Source organism: Tamandua tetradactyla, chromosome 1 (assembly GCF_023851605.1).
Source record: "Tamandua tetradactyla isolate mTamTet1 chromosome 1, mTamTet1.pri, whole genome shotgun sequence".
Taxonomy (NCBI): domain Eukaryota; kingdom Metazoa; phylum Chordata; class Mammalia; order Pilosa; family Myrmecophagidae; genus Tamandua; species Tamandua tetradactyla.
The window spans coordinates 165,059,745-165,084,249 of NC_135327.1; the positions used below are offsets into that span (position 1 = coordinate 165,059,745).

General features: G+C 41.8%; 2 protein-coding genes across 2 annotated transcripts; both read left to right on the forward strand.

Moving 5' to 3' along the window:
* The first annotated feature begins 868 nt into the window (after positions 1 to 868).
* Positions 869 to 19,759, forward strand: LOC143681608 (ral guanine nucleotide dissociation stimulator-like). Its single transcript, XM_077158784.1, has 5 exons — positions 869 to 1,535; positions 16,416 to 16,530; positions 17,827 to 18,011; positions 18,639 to 18,698; positions 19,450 to 19,759. Exons 2-5 carry the CDS (start codon positions 16,432 to 16,434, stop codon positions 19,757 to 19,759), a joined length of 654 nt encoding a protein of 217 aa, XP_077014899.1. The 5' UTR covers positions 869 to 1,535; positions 16,416 to 16,431.
* LOC143687196 (uncharacterized) lies at positions 19,722 to 24,033 on the forward strand. Its single transcript, XM_077163935.1, has 2 exons — positions 19,722 to 23,307; positions 23,828 to 24,033. Exon 1 carries the CDS (start codon positions 19,944 to 19,946, stop codon positions 20,484 to 20,486), a length of 543 nt encoding a protein of 180 aa, XP_077020050.1. The 5' UTR covers positions 19,722 to 19,943; the 3' UTR covers positions 20,487 to 23,307; positions 23,828 to 24,033.
* Positions 24,034 to 24,505: the final 472 nt, after the last annotated feature.

The following is a 24,505-nucleotide window of genomic DNA, read 5'->3' on the forward strand; positions in this document are numbered from 1 at the left end:
ATATTACAGATATGAACACTGAAAACAGTCAGGACAATTTCTATGAAAAATTGGTCCTTCAAAAGAAAGTAAAGCCTTAAGCCCAACTCTTCAAGTGAAATCATTGCCCTCCCCTCTACGTGGGACATGACATCCAAGGGTGAAAGTCTCCCTGGCGGCGTGGGATCAACAACTTCATCCTGACCAAAAGTGGGAAAAGAAGTGTAACTAATAAAGTATCAGTGGCAGAGAGAGTTCAAATAGATTCAAGAGGCTACTCAGGAGGTTGCTGTTATGCAAGCTTTAGTTAGATATTGCTACCTATCATCACCTGCCAAACCCCAACCTGGACCATTCCAGCCAATCCTAAAGAACACCTACAACCTCCAGATGGGTCCCTGGACCAGATAAATCCTGAAACCTAGAGGGCCCAGCCTCTCCAGAACATCAGATAGTTTCACCTCGCTACCCCATATTAGTGACAGACCCTTCCAAGAAAAAGTTAGAATGGCCATAGCCCAAACACCCCTAAAGAGAGGAACAGTTAAATCAAGGTTGATGGTGGAGTTATACAGAGAAGATAGGATTTAACAAACAAATATGATTGCTGAATCATTAAATTGATATCTCATTTAGTCTCCAGTATCTTAGAGCAGCTAGAAGTAAAAACCTAAGATTGTGGAATTGTAACCCATGTCAAACTCTAAAATATGTTCTACAACTAATTGCGGTGCTGTGCTTTGAAATTTATTGCTTTTTTGAACATATTTTTCACAGACACACAAAGTCGATTGTGATGACAAAAAGTATTTATGCCTTTCAGCGTCCTATATTCTGTAGCAGCTAAAAGGAAAAATCTGAGAGGATGGTATGGTGGCACATGACAAACGCTGGGTTCTGTCCTGTAACTACTTGTTGAGGGGTGCTTTGGGAACTATTGCATTTTATTTCTTTGCTTTGTATATACATTATATTATACAATCAAAAAGTTATTAAAAAAAGTAAAGGGCAATGTGAGGATTTGTCAGTAGTCAGGGACAAATAAAAAGAAACCAAGCTTTGGGGGCCTGTAGGAGCCAAAGGGTTAAAACAAGACCTGCAGAATTTGTCCAGAGCAGCTGGCATCCCTGGGTAGGCAAGAAACTGAGGAGATTGTTACTTTCTTTGTTTGGAACAGTCTGGGAGGAACAGAATGTTCGTTTACCCCCAAATGGTTACATTAAGTATGAAGAAAGTTAAGTACTTTGTTTCCTCAGGAAGAGCAGGCATGCCTTTTGTTACCCTGCAGTAATAAGCAGGATCTGGTTCAGAATAAAGTTGCCTGTTGTTTGCTAAAGTAAAGCTTCAGACCCCCTGATCCCATCTGTTTGTCTCTTTCAGTCTCTCTCTTTCTCATCATTCCTTAATATCCTTTGAGCTCCATTTCATAAGAAGCAACATCTGCGCCCAATGTGGGGCTCGAAGAAGAAGGCTCCAAAACAATATTAAGGAACCAAGGAAAATTGCCATTAGAGGGACGTGTGTCCAGCTGATAGAAGAGGACTCGAGTCACATTGGTAAGTAAGCATTTTCCTTGGAACATCAGGGTAACGGGTAATCACAATAGCCGGCTGGAGGAATATGTATGTATGTATGTATGTTTGTATGTTTGTGTGTTGAAAACATTGTTAGGGTGCCATCACAAAAATAATAAGGTTTTGATAAAGTTTAAGAGTTATTTGTATTTTGAAGGAAAAGACTTTTTGGATAAAGCAGAAAAGAGCCTAAAGCAGATTCACCATAGTGAGATGGGAAACATTTAGGGAAAAGGAATGAAGAAAATTCTGAGCTGAAAACATTTTTCCATAACAATACAGTGAGGCCACATGGGGCAATAACAGAAGGGAGTTTAGGAACAATGAACTAGGTTCTTGTTTTAGGAAGAGAATAGTAAAGGGAAATAGTTAATAGCATAATGACTACACAGCCAGGAAATATAACCAGGGAAAAGGTAACTCTAGTTGGGAAAAGAGGCTAAAAATCTTCTTCAAAAAAGGGGAGTTTTTTTTCTCAAAAACATAAGTTAGAAAGATTGAGAGAATATTTGGAGTAATTAAAGGAGAGAAAGGACAAAATACAGAAGTGTGAACCTGAGGCAAGGGAAAAGGACAGGGATCTCAGCATGGGGGCTTGGAGGCAATACAACTTTGATCAGCTTCCTGTAACAGTTAATCACTTGTCTCCCAATCAAAATAATCCTCAGGGCACTGAAGAATTCATCATGAGCCCATTCCTTTTAAATTGTTAAAAGAGTTTAAACAAGCTTATGCCCAGTATGGAGTGAATTCTCCATATACTACAGGTCTAGTCCAGGGCATGGCCCATGTTGATGGATTAATTCCTTGGGATTGGGAGATGCTAGCCAGAACTGTTTAAGTACAGTTGAATTTTTACAATTTAAAACATGGTGGACTGATGAAGCTAATCAATTGGCTAGGAGGAATGCTAATGACCAACCCCAAGTGTTAATAACAGCAGAACAAATCATGGGCACTGGCCAATGGGCAGGTATTGAAGGACAGTTACAATACGATGATAGAGCTATCACCAAGTCAGAATGGCCTACCTTGCAGCTTGGCTAAGAATTTCTACACCAGGACAGCCTGCTTTAACTTTTCCTAAAGTATTTCAAGGAAATAATGAGCCATATGTCGAATTTGTGGCATGTCTAACAGACGTGATTCAAAAAACTGTGCAAGCATCTGAAGCCTGTGATTTAATTTTAATGACATTAGTCTTTGATAATGCTAACAGTGAGTATAAAAAGACTATTTGACCCATTAAAACTACCGGTGGTTCCATACAGGACTATATAAGAGCCTGTCAGGACATTGGTTCTACTTCCCATCAAATGGCAGTGTTGGCAGCTGTCATGAAGTCTTATTTGAATCAAAAGAAAGGAAATTGCTTTAAATGTGGACAATTTGGGCACTTTCAGAAAAACTGTAAATCTTTTCCTGTTAATAATTCCATCCCAACTAAGAAACTGCCATCCAGATTTTGTCCTGTTTGTTCAGAGGGGCTTTCATTGGGCTAATGAATGTCATTCTAGAACAGATAAAAATGGTACTCTATTGAAAAGGTCAGAAAGCTGCCTTGCAGGCTTAGCTTAGGGCCCCAGGACAAACAACATGAGCCAAGCTCCATAGACACAGTGGCCTGTCAGCAACGGCAAAAACCATGCATTCCAGTCTTAGAGTTAAAAGCTGCAACTTGCGGTAGTGCTGCAGTAGATCTACCTGTAGCTGAATATATTTTACTTCAACTTGAAATGGGTATTCAATTAATTAGCACTGAAGTTTCTGGCCCTCTGCCCAACCATACCGTTGGCTTAATAATTGGAAGAAGTAGTTTAACTAAGCAGGGTCTATTGATACAAATTGGTTTAATTGACAGTGACTATAAAGAGGAATTGAAAATTATGGCTCAATCTTTACAGCCTTTTCAAATTAAAACTGGGCAATGCATTGCTCAATTACTACTGTTACCTTATCATGTTTTTCCTTCTCTGCCTTTTAACCATCAAGGAGGTTTTGAGTCAACTGGAAATGAAATTTATTGGCAGACATTTATTGGGGATGACCGCCCAGAAATTGCTATTACTATTAAAGATAAAATGTTCCTGGGATTGATTGATACTGGAGCTGATGTAACCATCATAGCTAAAAGATATTGACCCCAGAATTGGACATTAAAAAAGGTACCTACTGTTTTTACTGGCATAGATACCATGACTGATATTTATCAGAGTACTGAAACATTTGGAGTAATCAGCCCAGAAGGACAAAAATCAACATTACAACCCTTCCTGGCAGATGTTGGCTTGAATCTCTGGGGCAGAGACTTGCTTTCGCAGTGGGGAGCATATTTACATATCCCTCACTTGTCAGATAAGGCAGAACATTTATACTTGAAGATACAGTTTCAAAACACTAGGCAAACAAGGAATTATCAAGGTTTAGGATAGTGTAAGGAGCGGACAAATTTATAGTGGGGGCCATTGAAACAAAGGGCATAATTACCCCAATAACATGGCTTATTACAACACTAATATGGGTGGATCAATGGCCCCTTCCTCAAGAAAAATTGAATGCCCTTCATAATCTTGTTCAAGAGCTATTACAGTTATTGAAACTTCCCAAAGTCCATGAAATTCTCCAGCTTTTGTTATTAAAAAGAAATCTGGGAAATGGAGAGTGCTGACTGATGTAAGAGCAGTAAATAAAGCCACGAGCCCTATGGGTGCACTTCAGCTGGGGGTTCCTCAACCCTCTATGATTCCTCCATCTTGGAAATTGGTTATTATTGATTTAAAAGATTGCTTTTTTGCTATCACTTTTCATCTAGTGGATAAAGGAAAGTTTGCTTTTTCTGTTCCAGCACTGAATAATCAGGCTCCGATGCAAAGATATCAATGGTGTGTCTTACCCCAAGGGATGATGAACAGCCCCACCATGTGTCAACTATTTGTGCATCAACCCTTACAAGAAATAAGAAATAAATTTCCAGTGGCCCTTGTTATTCATTATATGGATGATATTTTAATTGCATGTGACAATGATGACTCTTTGGAAAAGGTTTTCTGTGCTATTATAAAAATTTTACCTGAATATGGGTTGTAAATAGCTCCAGAAAAGATTCAAAAGACTGAGCCTTACCTATACTTAGGAATGCAAATAGCTGCTAATAAAATAATTCCTCAAAAAATACAATTAAGATGGGATAATTTACAAACTTTAAATGATTTTCAAAAACTGTTAGGCAATATTAACTGGATTAGACCCAGTTTAGGGATTCCTAATTATATGTTATGAAACTTGTTTGATATTTTACAAGTAGATTCTGATTTATTAAGCAAAAGGTAATTAACAGCTGTGGCTGAACAAGAGTTACAATTAATTAAACAACACACCCAGAAAGGACAGCTTGTTCAAATAGATTTAGAAAAGCCTGTTGATTTTATTATTTTCTTTACCTTGCAATCTCCCACAGGCCTATTTTGGCAAGGTGGTGTTTTAGAATGGATTTTTTTACCAAACAAAGACAAAGATGCTTAAATACATATCTGCAAAAAATCATTTCTTTAATAGCCAAAGGTCGCCAAAGATATCAATTAAGAGGTCACGATCCTAATCGCATAGTGTGTGGTCTCACAACGGAAGAGGTTCAAAGTCTATGTATTTTCAATACCTCTTGGCAAATAGCATTAAGTGACTTTAAAGGACAAATTGATAATCATTTGCTTATGTCAAAACTTTTACAATTTCTAAAAAGAATAACAATGGATTTTGCCTAAAATATTTTAGGCTTCCCCACTAGAGGGAGCTATTACCATCTTTACTGATGGTAGTAGTAATGGACAGGCAAGCTAAATCAAAGTTTATTACATAGAGTATCATTTGTGCCGAATTTGGGGGATGATAAATACATTATTCAAAGAAATTTATGGAAAACTTTCCTAGGACTGGGACCAATTTATATAGCAAATTCTAGTAACTATAACTTCCCTTTAAATAGCAACCATAAACACTATATGCATATAAGAAATCAAACTTTCAATTGTGAGAATTATTTTCTATTCACTTGTCTCCAAGCATTTACGTTGCAGGAAAATGAGACGATTATAGCCTCAAGAAAAAGAAGAGGTATTTGGCTGCCAGTGCAGATGTCAAGATCCTAGCAATCCTCTCCAGAAACACAAGTCTTGATCCATTTGGCAAAAGAATATCTGAAAAGGACTAAGAGACTAATTGGACTCATTATTACAGCTGTCATTGGAATCATTGGAATTATCACAGTGGCTGTGGTTGCTGGAACTGCATTGTTAAGTTTGGGGCTGTTTATACTTTTTCTCTTCCCCCTCTGCTGTGTTAAATAACAAATAATCAAAGTCAGAGAGCTTGACTGGTAGCCAATGATGGGTAAGCCCCTTCCTTCAGAGCTTAAGGGCAACCTAAGACAGGCACAGTTATGAAGCAAAGCCACACTAACAGTGTGATTCTTGCAAAAACTTGGCTCCCTCCTGAATCAGAGTCAGAGAGCTTGACTGGTAGCCAAAGACAGGTAAGACCCTTCCTTCAGAGCTTAAGGGCAACCTAAGACAGGCACAGGCACCTCAGCTAGTAAAATAAAAAGGGGGAAATGTAGGAGCCAAAGGGTTAAAACAAGACCTGCAGAATTTGCCGGGAGCAGCTGGAGTCTCTGGGTGGGCAAGAAACTGAGGAGATTGTTACTTGCTTTGTTTGGAACAGTCTGGGAGGAACAGAATGTTCGTTTACCCCCAAATGGTTACATTAAGTATGAAGAAAGTTAAGTACTTTGTTTCCTCAGGAAAAACAGGCATGCCTTTTGTTACCCTGCAGTCTATAAGCAGGATCTGGTTCAGAATAAAGTTGTCAGTTGTTTGCTAAAGTAAAGCTTCAGACCCCCTGATCCCATCAGTTGGTCTCTTTCTTTCTTTCAGTCTCTCTCTTTCTCATCATTCCTTAATATCCTTCGAGCTCCATTTCATAGGAAGCCACAGGGTCCCCCAAAACACTCCCAATGGACAGAGTCAAACCCAGGAAGTAGTTGGAACTAGATGTCCCCCTTACCAGGACAGTTTGAGGAGATAGGAGCTCTGAGCAACAAGAGCATAAACCAAAGTTCACTAAATGGGCATCACTCAGAATGCCTCACATCTGTGTCTTTGAACTGATAAAAAGAAGCTGAGTTAGCATTGCTTCCAAAGTGCCACTTGGGGAAGTATCCATTGGAAAGATTTATAACTTGGCCATCCTCTGTTATAAAATAACTACATATTCTAGCCCTTACAGAGAATAAAAAATGCTATGATTTTGTTTCAGTAACTCAATACCTTCACTTTGCAATGGCTCAGTCAGTTCGCTCAAGACTTTTTTTCTTGGCCGGACACATCTACTTGTCCTACAAATGGAGAGCAGGTAGAGCAGCCAGAAACTGTCATTTGTGTCTTGATATCATCAAGCTTCTCATGGCAAATAATTCATTTTGCTTAGGCAAAAACCTAGAAAGGGCCACTGAACTGACCCAGAGCACCAACAAACCCATCTGAAATCCAGGTGGAAGGATTGCCTGGCAGCCTGGCTGTCCTGGCAGAGGGAGGCAGGCAGTGAGGTTCTGGGACAGGCCTGAACTCTACCTGGGAAACACCCAGCTGGAGAATACCCTCCTTCTTGTCAGGTCACAACGGTGGGGAGTGAGTCAGGAGTGGGCTGATCACCATTTGAAACTGAAGAAAGGGAAGACAGCATTGATGATACTCTTCTTTTTAAAAATGGAACAACTTTCTTCTTGCTGTTTGAGGTGAGCCATGCCTCTCAAATGGAGCAAGGGGTTCAAAATGCCAAATGCAGTGATACTGATTAATCACTATTTCACAGAAATATGCACTCCCTCTCAGACTATTTAATTAAGCAGAAAGTGATGTTAGACAGAACGCAGCATAGTACAGACAAGGCAAGTCTGCTGCTTTTGTTTTGGTTTTCAAAAATATGATGCAAAAGGGGAAATGGCCAAACCTCAAAACCAGCATTTCTAAAAGCAATATCAAAAGGACACAATCTAAAATCATGCTACAAAAATAATGTTACCTGGTTTAACTAAGTGTACATCTTTTTTTCAATTCCATGATTGACAAGAGTGCTTTTGTGACACATGGGAGGCACCAAAGTTGACATTATTATTTGTCTTAAAACATACAGATTCAGAACTACCTACTTTGGAAAAAAAAAAATGCAGTCATACCTATAATAAAGAGCTCACTGTTTTGCCATGGGTCTTGAGCCCTTACAAACTTCAACATACACAAAGAATTTCAAGCCATATTATTCTCTTAAAGGGAATGACATTAAACAAAATCAATTTATGAGAAACACTGATTTTATCCAAATCTTTACCATGGAGCAGGATTTGAAACTCATTTTAATTGGGTTGTGGCATGGAAGAGTTGGAAACTCTCCCCCACTGTGGGCCTGAGCCAGCATGGGGCCGTCCCTGCTCTCCCACTCCCCTAGGAGCCACTGTCTTCAAGCCCTGGGAGCAGCCAGGTCTCCCATCAGGCCCTGAAGCCTTGCCTTCCTCACTTCTGTCCAGAGAGGACCAGCACACAGGAACTTATAAAATTGAGTCTGAAAAGGCAGGAAGGCAAAACAGGGCCCTTGGAGGGAAGACACCCTTTACTCATGCTTGGCCCCCCCTGGCAGGCATCACGTGACCCCTACTGCCCTGATTTTTCTGACCATTCCTTAGGTTTGCTTCCATAAAGACAGTATTTCCCACTCGGGAGGGCAGTGTCATCAAGGAGGACTTGCATTTCACAGTTTTAGACTATTACTGAATCTCAAAGAAGCTATTATCTTGTGAGACATCTTTCCTCTGAGGCACAATTATGAAAAGAAACTTTGGGCCTTGCCCTAAATTCCACCCAAAAAGCTGAAAAGGTAATTTGAGACAACTTCTTACTTGTAAATGAGAACAACAAAAGTTCTAACAGCTCACCAGAGCCTGGGCAGCACTGACCCCTCAGCCAAGGGCTCTCTGGCCCTTGTGTCTTATGCACCCCAAAGAAAACATGTCACCTTAGTGTGTCTGGGTGGCAAGTCACCCAAATAAAGTCTTGGCATAAAAAATGTAGGCAAAATAACCCTATGAAGTAAATATGCTATTCAAGGGTCCATAAAGAATTTAGTATTTTGTTTTGGATGCTCTGGCAAATGCAATAAGAAACGATGGAATCCACTAGATAGAAGGAAGAAAATAAAATTGACCTTATTTAAAGTTCAGAAACCTCAAAAACATCCATTGGAAAAGGGAGCTAATAGTAGTGTCTACCTAAGAAGGCCATTAGAATTAAAATTAGCAATCCATACAAGGAGCCTAGAATGGTACCTGACAAAATCTCTAGTAAATAACAGCTAATTAAATACCCCTGTCTTACAAAATACTAATTTTCTAATTCACTGCTTTCTCTGTTTAATCTTTGGATTTGTTCTGTGCTTTTACTTTTTTAAGTTGGATGTTTAGCTCATTTAAAGCTACAAGGATTTGACATATTCTCTTTTTTGTATTTATTTTCTTAATAGCCTATAATTAGAGTTTTGATTTTCTTTTGACCCAAAAGTTATTCAGGATAGATTTTTAAGTAGAGCAGTTAAGTAATTTAAGAAATTGATTCTATCTTTTAAAATTAAATTTGAGAGTAGTTTCAGCAACTATTCGATAGTGTTACCTGAAAATGATTCCTTGTCTCCTGAATTAGCTGATGACTCAAGTTGCCTTTTCAGTCTTAAACATTTTTCAGGTCTTTGGCAGAAATAAAGGCTGCTTAATTCTTTTTGGTTTACATTAGAATCAGAAGCACAAAATAAATCTAAACTTGGAACATTTTTTCTGAATGCCTTTTTAGTCCCAGCATTTGAACTTTCATATGTGAAGCCTTTTAACTCATCTGCTAGATATTTTGCTGATTAGTGAATAAATTATCTTCCTGAGAGTACCAGTTGTCACCTGTGGTCTTCTTTGTACCATACTGTAAGTTGAATGGGTGATTCTCCTCTTTTAATACATTTTTCTTAAAATTTCAATGGAGAGGAGATTGAAAGCCATCTAGTGAAAAGCTAGGGGCAGATACTTCTTTATTTATGAATCCCTTTGTTTCATGTGCTTCCTTTTTCTGATAATTTATAAAATTAGGGGCAACTCTCTTTTGAGTATAAGTTGGTGATATTTTAGCTTCACAATCCATTTGCATTAGACCCAAACAAAATATATCAGATTCTGAATCATCCCGGTTTAGGAAGGAATTACAAGCTGCTTTTTCTTGAGTCAACACTGATCAGAAGAGGATTATTCTGCACAATGTTTGGGTTACAACTGGAGCCTTTCCAATAGCTGGTCTGAGTGTAAGGAATCACAGGTGGCAAGATGCATGGTGTTTCTCCTAGTTCTATAAAGGAAGATTTACAATTTGAAGTGGGGTTTGTTTCTCCTTGCTCTGGCTCTCCTAAGTTTAAATATTGGTAACATTCATTATTTTCTTTAGTGACAGAGTCTGAAGAACCAGAAGCTGAACTCTGAGTAATAAAGGTACTGGTTTGGTTCCTGTTTTCCTTAGGTGATGAAATTTGAGGCGATTTTGGTATGGAAGAAAAATGGATCCTGAATAAGGAAGTAATGCTACAAAAATGCTAAAAAATTAAAATAATTAATAAAATTTAATGCAGTATAAACATCAATCAAGTAGGTATAAATAAATAATGAGAATTGTCCACTAGGTAATAAGGCAAAATATAACTATGTAGCTCATAATTTTAAACTAACCCATGTAATAAGAAGATAAACTAATTAGGCCCAATTAGAAGAAAAACATTATAATCTGCACATTTATTTTCTAATTACCTACAAGTTATATATGAATAAATTCTTCATAAGATATATATTTTACATGATGTATCTATTAGCAATAAATCTAAAGGGCCCTTTAACTACAATTGTATAGTAGAAGGCTGTAAGGATTGTTTGGAAGCAGTAAATGTAAATTAATGTGACCAGAGTGCAAAATTGAATATTTATGGGCATAATAACATTTCAGAAAGTGTAGTAAAATGACTAATGAACTATCAATACAATATCAATATCAATTCAGTATTATCAATAGCTTTTAAATGTACAGTGCGACTGATGGCTGATGAGAATTCTATGTGAAATTTAGTGCAAGTAAATTAATTTTTTGCCATGTGAAAAACAGTTAAACTTGGACACCTTTATTGTGAAAACCCTTATGGTAAAATGAGATACTCAAATGGAAAGGAAATAAACACGTATAAGAATATAAATCTGAACTAACCTTTAGTACTTTTTCTAGAGCATCAGGTAGGAGTTCCTGAAGTTCACAAAAAGTTGTTAATAATAGCCAGTGCAGTGAAGGTGACTTATTTAAAATAAGCTGAGCCACCAATGGCTTAATACATGGAAAATCAAGAAAGTACATTTCTTCCTAGAGCAGAGTTTAAGGAATGTCAGTATTTTTTTAAAGTGACCCATTTTATTTTATTTTAGTAGATTAAATTTTGTACCATTGCACCTAACATTGAATTTGGGACACCTGGAAAGAAAATATGGCCAGAAGGGAAGGAACTTCTTTAAGTAGCAGAGTTCATACACTCTCAGAATTGGAAAGACCTTGAAGTTCATTAAGTCTAATCACCCATCCAAAATTATTCATTCAATTCATTTCCTTCAAATGACAGTTATTTTATGTAAAGGTATATTTTCTACTGAGAAAACTTTTAGGGGGCTTAGTTACATATATCAAGATTTCTTTTGTTTCCCCCTTTCTCCCTTTGTAGACAACTATACTGTTATGATTTGAATAAGATGAACCATGTTCATATCTAAGCAATGTTACAAGTCCAGGGAAGCTTTGTTAAAAGAGACCTCTTATCAGAACTGACCTTGATAGTCTAAAAATGGATGTTTTTAAAGAAGTCTCATAAAAATCTGGAAATACAGCAGTCACTACATGCCACATTTCCCTTTTTTCTGGATTACATTGATCTTTTGAACGCTCTTTGACTTTGCCAAATGAAGAAATATTGAGTAGATGAGACATACTTTGGTAGCAAGGAAGCTGTATACATATGCACACCTGTCATAGTTTACTATATCCATACTTGCTGACAGCACTATGTTCTGTTTAAGCATATAAAAGTTCTGTGATTTTATATCTATTTTATTTTATAATTTTATTTATTTATTTAGAATAAGTAAAACAGTCACATGGCTCAAAATTCAAAAGGTACTTAAGGGTATACAGTAAGTTTAATTGCCACCCCATTCTCCCAGTTCTCTCTGGAAATAGCCTATACTATTGTTTCTTATACATTATTCCAGAAATATTTTCTTTGTTTACAAACAAATACATATAAATAGTATTTTCCACAAATAGTAGCAGACTGAAAATGCTCTGATTGACAACCTTCATTTTCCATTTAACAATATAGCTTAAAGATCATTCAATATTAGTACATAAAGAGCTTCATCTTTGTTATGATTTCATGACAGGAATATATTTTAAAGTAAAGGAAACATAAACACTGGGATAGTATTAGAGGTTGGAAACATTTATTCTCATACAAAATTTTTTCTAAAATTAACAATTTTATTTAAAAATTCAAAACCCTACTTTCAATTTCAAATTATTTCAATAATAATTTCAATTATGTGATTAAATACTGAGAAATCACTGAATGATAGGATTTTCCATTCTCATAATATATTTTCTATTTTTAAATACAGGGATTAGAAAAAAGTTGTTTTAAAAATATTAGGCATTGAAATCAGTAGGTGATCCCATATTAAGCAAAATTTCAATGTTTATTATAAAAGTTCTCATTAAAATTATTCCATGAAATTGAAAAATTCTCAAGGTTCAGCAAAATGATATAAGTTAAATGTTTTTGTGCATAATCTTGTAATGCAAACATTATTAAGCCAATATATGCTAACAGAAAGAACATTAAAGTACATGTATTTATATTTGCTTTGTAACATGTGATATATATATATATATGAAATAAACCTTGGATGGTGAAACTTCTGGCCAGGATATATCCAACCATTCATGAGGATTTCTCTTCGAGGTCATTAAAATGTGGTCAGCAATCTGTCAAATTATCAATGCAGTCTCTTCTACTCCTGGTGCAATTATAAGCTAAAATATATATTGTCATATGCTAGTTAACAGGAAATATTAGGCAGTAAAATATATCATTTAAACATAGCTTGGAGTTAGAAGAAAGAAAAAAAGTTTTAAAAAAAAAAGCAAACCAGCTGATTCTGACTTTAAACACTAGTTTAGATATAATTTGTTAATTTATCTATCTGAAATCCAGGATATTTTATTTATGAGAATAACCAATTTCTTTCATTTCAATAATGATAGCCTCGTAGTTTCCAATTTGGGGAACTAAATTGTTTTTCTTCACTCTCATTTTAAATACCTTTGGCATTTAGTAACAAAGTATTTTAAAATCATCTTTGCTGCTATATTTCATCTATACTAGAAGAAACAAATTTGAATGTCACTCATAATGCTTAATTTTATGCGTTTTCTAGGTCTCACCTAAAAGTAAGAATTTTAAAAAGTAGTCCAAGATTTTTCAAAAACAAAGTCAAACCAAAAAGAAGGGATATTTATACAATGAGTTTGATGCTGTATACAAAAAGAAATATAAGGTTTTGGTTCAGAGTAATGATCCTCAGTTTTGTGATGCTATATCCAATCTTGTCTTATTTGATTTCAAGATACCCCTACCAAAATTGCGTGTATGTGGGTCTGTATTAAGTTCAACCCTAAAAAGGAATTTTTTATCTCCACTATTTCCCATCACTTGTTTTTTTCTCATGCCTTTCTCTCTTCTGAAAGGCCAGTTTTTGCCTTCCCCTCTCACTTCTGTCTTTCTCGTTTTCATCTTTTAGGGTTGGTAGGAGGAGAACTAGTTCATAGGTTAGCAGTTTAACATGGACCGAGAATTACTGCCCCAAACAATCATACCTTAGAAATATAAATATCCTGTCCTATATTGGAAATCTAAAAAATGAAGACTAATTAAGGTAACTTTTTTTCACAAGAGTAGCAAATACAAAACTGTTAGTACCGACTTGGGAAGTACATGTATTCAAAAGAATGATTTTCTTTAAATGATATTAAATATTCATAGAGTATACAGAAATAAAGTTTATTTGCAAATTTATTTTATCGCTAAGTTTGGGATGTTTTGAGAAATTTTTATGTAAGTGTACATTTTATTTAAAGGTCATGATTATATGATAATGGTAATGATTATCATCTCAATTTGTTAGGGCATGGGGTCTCCGGTTTATGACTAGAATTTAAGAGGGTCAGAAATTCCCTAGAATTGTTTTCAAAATTTGCATGTGTATGTGTTTGTGCATTTTTCTGAAGAGAAAGTTCATGTGAATCTATAAAAAAAAATTTATAAATGAGAATAGCATTTGGTACAATATGATTAGCAGTATTTTTCTTTTAGTTTAAAAAAATGTACTTTGACTCAACACATTAGGAACTATAATTATACTCAGTTGAGTAGAGCAAAGTGACCATAGTTGCTTCCCAAATTCAATGGAAGAAACAAGAATCATGCTATACAACTACCTAGAAATAAGACTAAGCAGTTTAGTGTAGACTTACAGACTTTTTCCTTTATCCTGTTTGCCTATGCTCATACATGTATATTCATTTTAAAAGAAAAGAAAAAATAGGATCACATCCTACCTGAAGTGTTAAAGTATGCTTTTTTAAAATGCAGCACAAAATTATTCACAAATACTGGGGAACAAAGTTTAAAACCACCAAATAGTCTTCTAGAAATGCTGTCCAAATTTATATTTATGGAAAAAAATAATGAGGATCATTTACCCCAGGTCTTATTAGAAATAGGCATTATTAATCTTTTAAATGTTTGACAGAATTATAGGCAGAAAATATTTTCTAGTTGTATTAATTTGTCTCAAATGGCTCTAGAACCATTAGCATATTTAAAGGTTATTTTTTTCTAACTTTGCCAAATAATAATACATTAGATAAGACTTATTAAGTTTCTGAGTTATAATAGTAAAGGTAAGTAATTTCTGTGTTTAAAAAACTTGCTATAATTTAAATAAATACCTTTTATTTTGGTGTGCGTGGTCTGGGAATAGAACCTGTGTCTCCCGCATGAAAGGCAGGCATTCTAATCACTGAACTACCCATGCACCCTTATATAAATACTTTTAACGTTAGATTGAAATGCAAGATTATTCTAGCTTCTAATTGCCAATCTGCTCTAACAGGTGTATTGGGGTATGTGGAGTAAATAAAAGGGTTAAAAAAGCAGGACAACAGAAAGCACATGTAAATAAACATCTTGCACCTCAGCAAGGGTACTGAATGCATAATTTTCTACACTTATCCCATATTATTCTTAGGGTGCAAATCTGCTATGGGCATCCCTAACTCATGGTGAAATTCTTTATAGCATGGATTTTTACCCTAAATGCAAGTAGTTCTCAGCTTGAAGATGAAGATACTTGGGGCCTTCAAGGCCAGCGCCTCTGTCTTATGCTGTGTCACCTTCCTAAAACCATCTATAGAAGCCTGAACAGCCAGTTATGCATTCCAGAGCTTTGGTTCCAGTTACTCTCAGCTGTCCAACAGCACTGTCCTCTGGCTAATCAGTCAATCATAGCTAAAAACTCAAAAACCAACAGAAAGCAACCAATTTCCACTCCTGAAATAATTCATTAGAAATTTTTGACTTTTCTGTAACTTTTCCTGCACTGGTTATGTTCCTAGTTTTTCAACTTTTACATGAAGTAGAGAATTCTTAAGGGGGCGATTAATCTAGACTAGAAACCGTTACATAACATGTATGCAACATGATAAAACATATCAACCAAAGCTAATCCAGGCTATGTCAGAGGGCAAGCAGGGTCATCGATTAACATCTGCAATTTTGTCTCCTTATCTTCAAACTAGGACACAATGACTCAACCCTGCCATATCAATGTTAACTAGTAAAGCTCACTTTACAGACAAGGAATGTGAAGAGACACTTAAAGCTCCTTTAACATTGTTATGATTTAACATGCCCTTTACCATGTTAACATGTTAACATGATTTCACATCTGTCATGCCACAGGGCCATCCTATATAAATTCCATTTAATTTCAACTTCTTCATGGTGCTGAGCCAGAAAGGAATCTACCTTTCCAAGGATGACACAGCCACAGCCAGCCTTTATGAGTGAGGCACTCCATGTTTTGGAATGCTGTTGCCTCTGCATCTTAGCTACTCGAAGACCAGCCATGGCTTTTACACTAATGAGCTCCAATCCTCATGATGACCCAGGAAGTAGATGGTAGAATGACCCCATTGTGTAGGTGTGGAGACTGGGGAGACCCTGAGATGAGAGTTACAATGACTACACCATGGTCACAAGATTTCTCAAAAAGTTCATCTGTGTGAGAATTGAGTTCTCCCTCCTTATGCATGGGGCCCACTCTGCACCCAGTCCTTCAAAAGTAGCTGTGGGTGATGTGTTATGAGTGATGTGTTGAGGAAACTTGGTCCAGTCAACAGGATAACATGTTTAAGGAGGATGAGCATCAGGAGTCAAGAGGGCCTTTCCTGGAGGACCTAACGGTTAAGAAGTTTCAGTTAAGGGGCTTCAGCAGATGACCTCACTTCCTTTGAGCTGCAGTCCAATGGAATGTAGAACCTAAGTAACCAGGCACCTAGATTCCACAACGTCCCCCTACCAGGCTCACTTAGCCAGAGATGATCGACAGTACAACATGTTCTCGTGTTGCATTTGTAGAGCAGTAGGATCTGGCATGAGAAAACCAAGGAAGGAGACATTTTTCAACAGATGTAGGCACTGGCTGAACCCTCCACCTCGCCACCTCAGTCTGTTGGCCAGGATGTACATGAAGGTAAGTCAAAGTGGCCCAAGGTCAAAGAATTAAGGAAATACCAGCATTGTTATTTTGCCTCTGTAGCCCCTTAATACTCCTCCTTTCAGTGTAAGGAGACATGAGGAACGGGGTCATCCATGGCCACGTTGGGAAACTTCATGTGCACTTTGTGTTCAAACATGAAGTCATGGATGGCTGTTGGGAAGGCAAGTGGTGATGGTGAAGTAATCCCCATGCAACGTGTTAATCCTGAGCCCAAAAGTTGTCATCGCCTATTGATGTTGTTCTAGTTTGCTAGCTGCTGGAATGCAACACACCAGAGATGGATTGGCTTTTAATAAAAGGGGATTTATTTTGTTGGTTCTTCAGAGGAAAGGCAGCTAACTTTCCACTGAGGCTCTTTTCTTACGTGGAAGGCACAGGATGGTCTCTGCTGGTCTTCTCTCCAGGCCCCTGGGTTCCAACAACTTTCCCCGGGGTGACTTCTCCAAAGGCCTGGGCTGAGCTGCAAGTGCTGTGATGAGGAATGCTGAGCTGCTAGACTGTGCTACATTGCGTTCTCTCATTTAAGCACAAGCCAATTAAGTTAAACGTCACTCATTGCAGCAGACACACCTCCTAGCCGACTGCGGATGTAATTAGCAACAGATGAGATTCACCTACCATTGGCTCATGTCCACAGCAACAGAACTAGGTGCTTTCACCTGGCCAAGTTGACAACTGAATCTAACTACCACAATGTAAACTGGGGAAGTGTGCAGACACTTGATCTTTGGTCTGAGCAGGGATCACCATGGCTACAGGTACTCAGAACTCCCTTTAAGGTAAAAGATGTTCAAGTCTTGTTGTCGGTGTGAAAGCAAAGGTGTTCTCACTATCTGGGTGTTCTTGAAGCACTGCCTCCACAGTAGGGAAGAATAGGATGTGAGCAGGCTCTTCCCCTCCATGTCTGGAGTAGACCCCTCTTCTACAGGATGGAGGAAAGATCATAAAGCTTCAGTGTGAATGCTTCCAGCTTCTGTCCTGCGTGAAGTTTAGTACCCCCATCTCATGAATGGGGGTGATTTATGAGGAATCATGTGGATAAAGTGCTTTCCACACATTGATGCACAACTCCTCGTGACTTCATTATTCCCCCACCTGAGTTTTACATTGGAGTGTGGGACCTTTTATGCTACATGCATTCTTACCCCACTTCTTGCCCCAAGGCATGGAGGGATACGGAAAGACAAGTCTGCATACACCCACAGCCCCAGCCCTCTCCTGGTTCCCAGTCCAGTGGCTAACCACCTGCTTCTGCTATTCCATTCTCAGGGTGCAAAAGTGTCACCAGTCCAGAGTGACCTGGAGGACACCGGCAAGGTGGGAGCCTGGGAAAAGTTCATGGAGCGCATGGTGGCAGCTGTTGCAAAGGGCGACCAGACCTACGTATCCCTCCTCGTGTTAAATTACTGGGGCTTCTTTTCCATCCAGCAGGTACTGGACTGGGTGTCCAACAGGTGAGCAAGGCTTCCTCCTCAATCTCATAATCGATCTGGCATGCCTGAGCTGAATGTCTGGGGAAGGTCATTGCAGCCTCTTAACCCAGTTTCCCCCTCTTGCTAGTGGGGTCATAGGAGAATAACCTACTGAGGTCAGAGTCAGGATTGAATGATTCTGGGTCATGGAAAGTGTTTCCCCATGCCAGGCTTTCTGGAGAGAGGGCTTGGTGGAGAGGGCTTGTCAACATTGAGAAATTTCCTTTCCACGCTAAGAGGCTCTGCTCCAAAGTGACCTTTGGATTCCTGTATTCCCATTCAGCGGAGGTTTGAGATTGCCTCAAACTGGATTCTGTCCTCAGTGGGGCCTGAGTTGCCATTCATGTTGGGGGCTGGCAGAGGATCCCCAGGCCTCACCAGTTATCTTTGAAGCGGCAGTTCAGGGATCATTCGTTCATCTAGGATAGATGAAGAATAATCTATGTGCAGGACCTTTTCCAGGCACTTAACCTACTTCGTTGAACAAAACAGCAGAATTGCCTGTGGCCTCCTGCTTGCCAAATCATAGAGGGTCAGATAGCAGCAGTAGATGTCATGAGTAGGGGTGCATTGAAGAAGTTACATGTGACACCCCCATGTACCCTGCAGGTATGCAAATAGTTGCAATTTGCCAGACAGGGATGGAGGAGGCCAGGAGTGCCTGAAAAAGTGAGTGAACTCTGCCTGAGGAGAGAGGTGCTCCTTCCTCACAGCTCAAGATGGGGAGTGGCGCCAGTGCCAGGAGGGACTGGGCAGGTCCCTGCATCCATCTCATGATTCTCCCTGGAGTTCAGAGGTCTGGGCTCCATCCACTGCAGGGCTTCAGGACTCTGAGTGACCAATGCGAGAGTTCCTGTGACACTGGGTGCAGAGTGCTCCCAGAGGCTCAGAGCACACTCCACACACACCCAACTCTACTGCCCCTCCACTATGACAGCACCACACAGACACAGTTCAGGAGATGTGGGGAGAATGCAGCTCCCAAATCCAACCTCACTACCCAGTCCTGTGAGCCTGGCTGTGGGTGGATGCAGTGGGGTGTGCCCGTGCCCATGACCATGACAGTGGGATGAGGAGAGACTCACATGGCTCACAGAGAAGGATGCATTACCTCAGGGCATGAACTCCAGACTGAGGTGACATGATGGCTCTGGGTAGGGTGAGGCAGGGTCATGCTCTGTTCCCTCATCAGGCAATTTATGCAGTACCTACTATGTGTAAGTGCAGTGCCATCAGCTGAGCAGACACAACCCCTACCTGTCCCTATGCTGTTTCTGTTCGAGTGGGAGGTTGCACAACATATACTGACAGAAATAGTCTGGCTGGACCTGCCCAGGAAGCCCCACCTGGGAGGGTGGTCACCAGAGGGCAGTGTGGCAGGAACAGACATTAATCACTCTGCGGCCCTGTCCATCCCCAGCACCTTCTCCTGCCTCCTGCTGACCTGGCTCCAGGAGTTTCCTGATGATTTCTGTGAGCCCCCGGACTTTTCCAGCCTGAAGGAGCTGCTGTCCTTCGCGCAGGTGGCGCTGCCAGGGTCTGTGCTGGAGAGGCAGGCCCAGGACCTCCTCTCTTGGCTGGAGTCCTTAGTGGCCAGTGAGACCCAGACAGAGGGTGAGGAGCATGGAGGTGGTGATGGGTGGGAAGTATGGGAGGAGATGAAGGTCGGGCCAAAGTCTATTTTTGCCTTTGGGCAGGGAGTAAAGAGGGGCATCAGTCCATTCCCCTGAGCACTTGCACCCTAAAAGACTTTGTGAGGGTGGCATCCCTCGGAGAGTCACTGCAGTCATTTCTTTGTCGAGAAAAGTCCATAGAAAACCAGTTCTATGGTTGCATCTTTCGCATCTTGGGGCTCGTATGTGAGACCCAGCATTGCAAAGCACAGTACTGCTTCCTCCAAGGCTAGTTCCATCGATGGCAGCAGAAATGGTGTCAGCTGCAGACCTGAAGTCACCTGTGGGAGCACCTGCAATGCCACCTGCTGATGTGGAGCCACTGTGGCTTCCAGAGCTCCTTACACCTACTCCAGCTCCAGAGTGGGAGGCAGCTCCGAGGCCACCTGCCTTGCCACCTTCAGAGGCTGCATCATCCCCAGCTCTGAAGATGAAGCTAGAGATATCACCTGCTTTACCAGCAGAGCAGGCGGTGGCTCTGATGCCACCTCAACTGCCATCCTCAGGCCTAAAGTCTGTGGCTCCTCTGGATCTGGCACCTGCTGCCTCACCACCTGAGGCACCCACTGCGCAGCAGGAAGTAGACCAGTTGCCACCTGCAATGCCATCTGTCCAGCTGCAGTCAGCGCCAGCTGTCACTCCACCAGGAGATCATTGTTGTTCCTCGCGTGGGCTCCGAGAGCAGGGGCTAAGGGAAAGGAAGGGCCCCACCTTGGCGTTCCCTCCCAGGATGCTGACAGAGCAGCACACCCAGATCGATGTGGTGAGCATCTGGGCTTCTTAGGGGGGAATATGGTGGATCTTTTCTGGCATCTGCTGTCCCTGAATTGCCATTCCCAGACCTGGGGTCCAATGTTCTGGGTCTAAACCCCAGCTCCACATTTCCCAGCCTGGTGACATGGGCAAGTTCTTAATTCCTAAGGCCTCATTTTCCAAGCTGGAGAGGACCTCACAGGACACTGCCCTGAACATGTGTGTCACAGCATGGGAGTACAGAGAATAAACGTCTCAGGATCAAGTAGAGGCGGACAGGACCTAGCTTGTTGAGGGGGCAGAGGGAAATCTCAGTTGTGCAGCAGAGTCCAGGGCTGGCCCAGCCGTCTGTCCCAGAGGCCTCCATGGTCTCCACAAGCATTAGACATGATGTGTCCTGGACATGACGACAGGCTCCACACTAAGTTCCTGGATGTAGCAGCAGCAGGGGACACACATGTGAATGAGATTAGAGGGAGTCACACAGCTGTCAGGAGGTACAGAACGTGCTCCCTGGGCTGTGTCCTGGGCATGTGGGTTTGGAGTCCCCGTGGTGAGGAAAGATTTCAGGCAAATGCAGCTCTCTCCTCCCTGTCAGCATAAGGGTCCTGGGTTTTGCAAATGCACCCACAAAGCATGAGGGTGGGAAAAAAACACCCTGGGCAGTGTTGTTGAATGCTGAGTTGACTTTAGCACAGACCAAGCTGGGCAGAGCCAACCACTCTTTGGACTCCCAGCAGGACCAGGGGCAAGTGACAGCCTGTGGGGCCTCTGTTCCTCATGTGGAAATGCTGTGAGACCACGCTGTGCTGCCTTCCTCACAAGGGAGCCCACAGGGGTTCAGGGAGCACAGGAATATGGTTGAGCTTTCTTCTGGTTCTGATGGGAGAAGGCGCTGGAGAGAGCACCCTGACAACATTAGGGAGCACTCAGTTGTCTGGGGCACATTTCATGCCTACACTTTGTACATGACACAGGAACCTCCGGGAGGCCTGCCCACTTGGTCGATGCCACACCATAGGGAGTGTTGCTCCTCGGTTGCATCCCAGTAAGGGCTGGCGATTGGTGGCAGCAGCATTTCTGTCAATTGACACCTCCAGGCTGTCCAAACCCCAGTCAGGCAGGTGGGCTGATGGGGTGAGGGGAGGATGCCTCCCCTGACTGTGTCCACCCTGGCAGGAGGGGATCTCTAAGGAGTTCAGCAGGGAGGTGATACCAAGGAGAGAACAAGAGAGGGCACTGTGGGAGAGAGTGAGGGTGCCTGAGGACATCGAGGGTCAGGGTGCTGTTGGCATCCATGACTGTACAGGGCTCACTCCTTCTTGTACCACGACTTTCTGTGCCCCTGAGCCTGGGAAGCCTCCATTAGACGTGCCATCATCTGGACCCTGAGATGGAGGCTTGACCAGGTAGTATAGAGGAGGCCCTGATGGTTCACAGTCAAAGGAAGGCCTTGGCTGAGCCCACTTGAAGGTGGATCTGGGCGAGATATTGAGCAACCTCATACTGTTTTGTGATTTGCCAAGAGCCATGGCTGGGAGGTGACTAGCAATGCTCTTGCGGTCCAAGGGATTGGAGGGGAACTCAGTAGGAGGTGACTGAGAGCCCCAGATGTTGACAGGCTGAGGTCTGTGTGGGGGAAGGGGACTGGGGGAAAGAGACTGCAGGGTGGGGGACTTGGGTGGGTTCCAGTGGAGTTGGGCACTCCATCCCACACCTTATGCCACTGTTTTCTCCCAGCCCACTGTTCCCCACCTGTGGACACTCCTGTCAGAGCTGGCCTCCCTTCAGTTAGCTCCCCTGGACTCTCAGGAAGTGAGTAGGACTTGGGGCCAGGAAGAGGGTGTCGAGTCCCATCAGCATAGGGGAGAGAGCCCCTCCCTGAGCCCTGTGCTGTCAGCCCAGGTCCCAGCCAGCTCATCCATAGGAGTCCTGGGAGATGAGGCATCTTGTCCCCCTTTCAACCGCAGAAGCCAAGGGCAGGCAGAAGCCTTAGGCCTTGTCCGTCTCCCACATCCCCTCCTGGGTGAGCTGGGCACTGACTGTCCCTCAGGTGTATGCATGCGGGGAGAGTGGATTCGGCCTCTCCGTGGTGAGACCACAGCTGAGTCCCTGCCTGCCTGACCCGCAGTCTCACCATCTCCCTTCAGAGAGGTTTAGGCTGGAAGATCCCTATACCTCTATCCAGGGCCCCTGTTCTGGTGCCCAGATTCCTGAATAGGTTTGAGCACTGCGAGGGCTGACCTGGCCCTGGTGGCCCCTCCCAATAGTGCACAAGAGAGGGTGAGGGGGCTGGTCAGGGCCTTTTGGAGTCTCTGCTGATGAACGTGGCTTTGTGTCTTGCAGGGGAGACTGATACATTACCGAATAGGAGTGAAGGTGAGGAGGTGGGGCATCACTGCAGGGTTGAGGTGCAGGAGGCAAGGTCTGAGACTCACAGGGCCTGATGTCCTATTGCTCCAACCATCTTCAGTTTCTCACCAGGAGAGTTTGTTTCACAGAGATGATGTAGAAGTTCCCCACAGGGATTGGGGAGGTGCTGGCATCCAGGACATTTCCCTGCAGGAGGGTCTGTGAGAATCCTGGGCTGAGACCAGGGAGGCCTTGGATGAGAGTGCAGGGAAGGAGGTGGCTCCTGTGAGCAAATCCACAGACCCCAGCTGCAGCCCCTCTCCCACCCAGCATTGCGACACTGGCCTCTTCTCCATCTTCTTCTTCCCTCTGCCTCAGAGACACAAGGTCATTTCCAAGACCGAGTGCCTCCAGGAGGGATACACCTACATGGACTTTTGGCACACGGAGGAATTTAAGGCCTGGTTTGGGGCTGTGGATTAGCTGAGTGAATTTGAGTGGTAAGACCAGGGCAGAAGGTAGCAGCAGCAGGGCCCCGCCATGAGCTGTGGCTTTCTGTAGCCTCACAGCAGCCCTCTGCTCTGTAGCCTCCATGTGTCTCATGAGCGGGAGCTCCCGGCCCTGTTGGCCAGCGACACACTCGATGCCCCAAACCTCCTAGATGTTGTCAAGCCTCGGAGAGCAGGGTGAGATCCCTTTCCAGGGTGGTAATTGCAGCTGCCTCAGGGCTCAGTGTCTTTTTGGACTCAGCATCGCCTCGGGGTGTCTACACTTTATTATTGGGGACCCTTCTCCTCTCTTGACCAGCCCTGTGACATCATCATGCCCCCATCGTTTAGGCCCATGTGTCGCACGATGGAAATAGGAGATGCTGAGTGATCTCTCTGGTGCCTGGGGTTCAGCTCTCCCGTGGCCTGTATGAGCCCTTGGCAGGGTCGCCCAATCCCTGAGGGTTGTATGCACAGGAGGGAGCAGATGGGTCCCTGGCATGGGCCCCAGCTTAGGCGCCCTTCTGTCCAGCCCCCAGGAGCTCAGCTCTGGCCCAGAGGCAGCGGGGCCACCCTGCTCAGTGTCCGGCTCCAGCTTGGACGTGACCTCAGTAGTGGAGTGGCAGCTGTCTCACTCCCCGAACATGAGGCCGATGCCTCCCAGGCTCACTTGGAAATGAGTGTGGGCCTCATCTCAACATGCCCTGATGGCCCGGAGACATTGGTGTCTGCTGATTATTTTTCAAATTTATGTTTATTTGTTTTATTTTATTTTTGTTTTATTGTTATTTTATTTCAATTTGTTTGTTAATTATAAAAATTTTAACAAAAGAAATAAAACATTAACATAATCAGTAATTCCCAAAATCATCATTTAGTTGTGGATTCATCATGTCTTAGAACATTTGTATCCATTCAGAAAAAGAAATAAAAAGACAACAGAAAAAGAAATAAAAACAGAAAAAAAAACCAAACCTCGATTATACCCTCCATACCCCTTACCCCTGGCTTTCACTGATCACTAGCATTTCAAACTAAATTTATTTTAACATTTGTTCCCCCTATTATTTATTTTGAGTCCATATGTTCTACTCATTTGTTGACAAGGTAAATCAAAGGAGCATCAGACACAAGGTTTTCACAATCACACAGTCACATTGTGTCAGCTATATCATTATTCAATCATCCTCAAGAAACATGGCTATTAGAA

What these genes read in the sequence shown, in the direction of transcription:
- LOC143687196 (XM_077163935.1), top strand. Translation starts at nt 19,944, where the DNA reads ATGGCAGCAGAAATGGTGTCAGCTGCAGACCTGAAGTCACCTGTGGGA.
- LOC143681608 (XM_077158784.1), top strand. Translation starts at nt 16,432, where the DNA reads ATGAGAAAACCAAGGAAGGAGACATTTTTCAACAGATGTAGGCACTGG. An exon ending in TGGCCAGGATGTACATGAAG is followed by an intron (nt 16,531 to 17,826) that starts GTAAGTCAAAGT and finishes TTCCATTCTCAG; the next exon opens with GGTGCAAAAGTGTCACCAGT. An exon ending in GGCCAGGAGTGCCTGAAAAA is followed by an intron (nt 18,699 to 19,449) that starts GTGAGTGAACTC and finishes GTCCATCCCCAG; the next exon opens with CACCTTCTCCTGCCTCCTGC.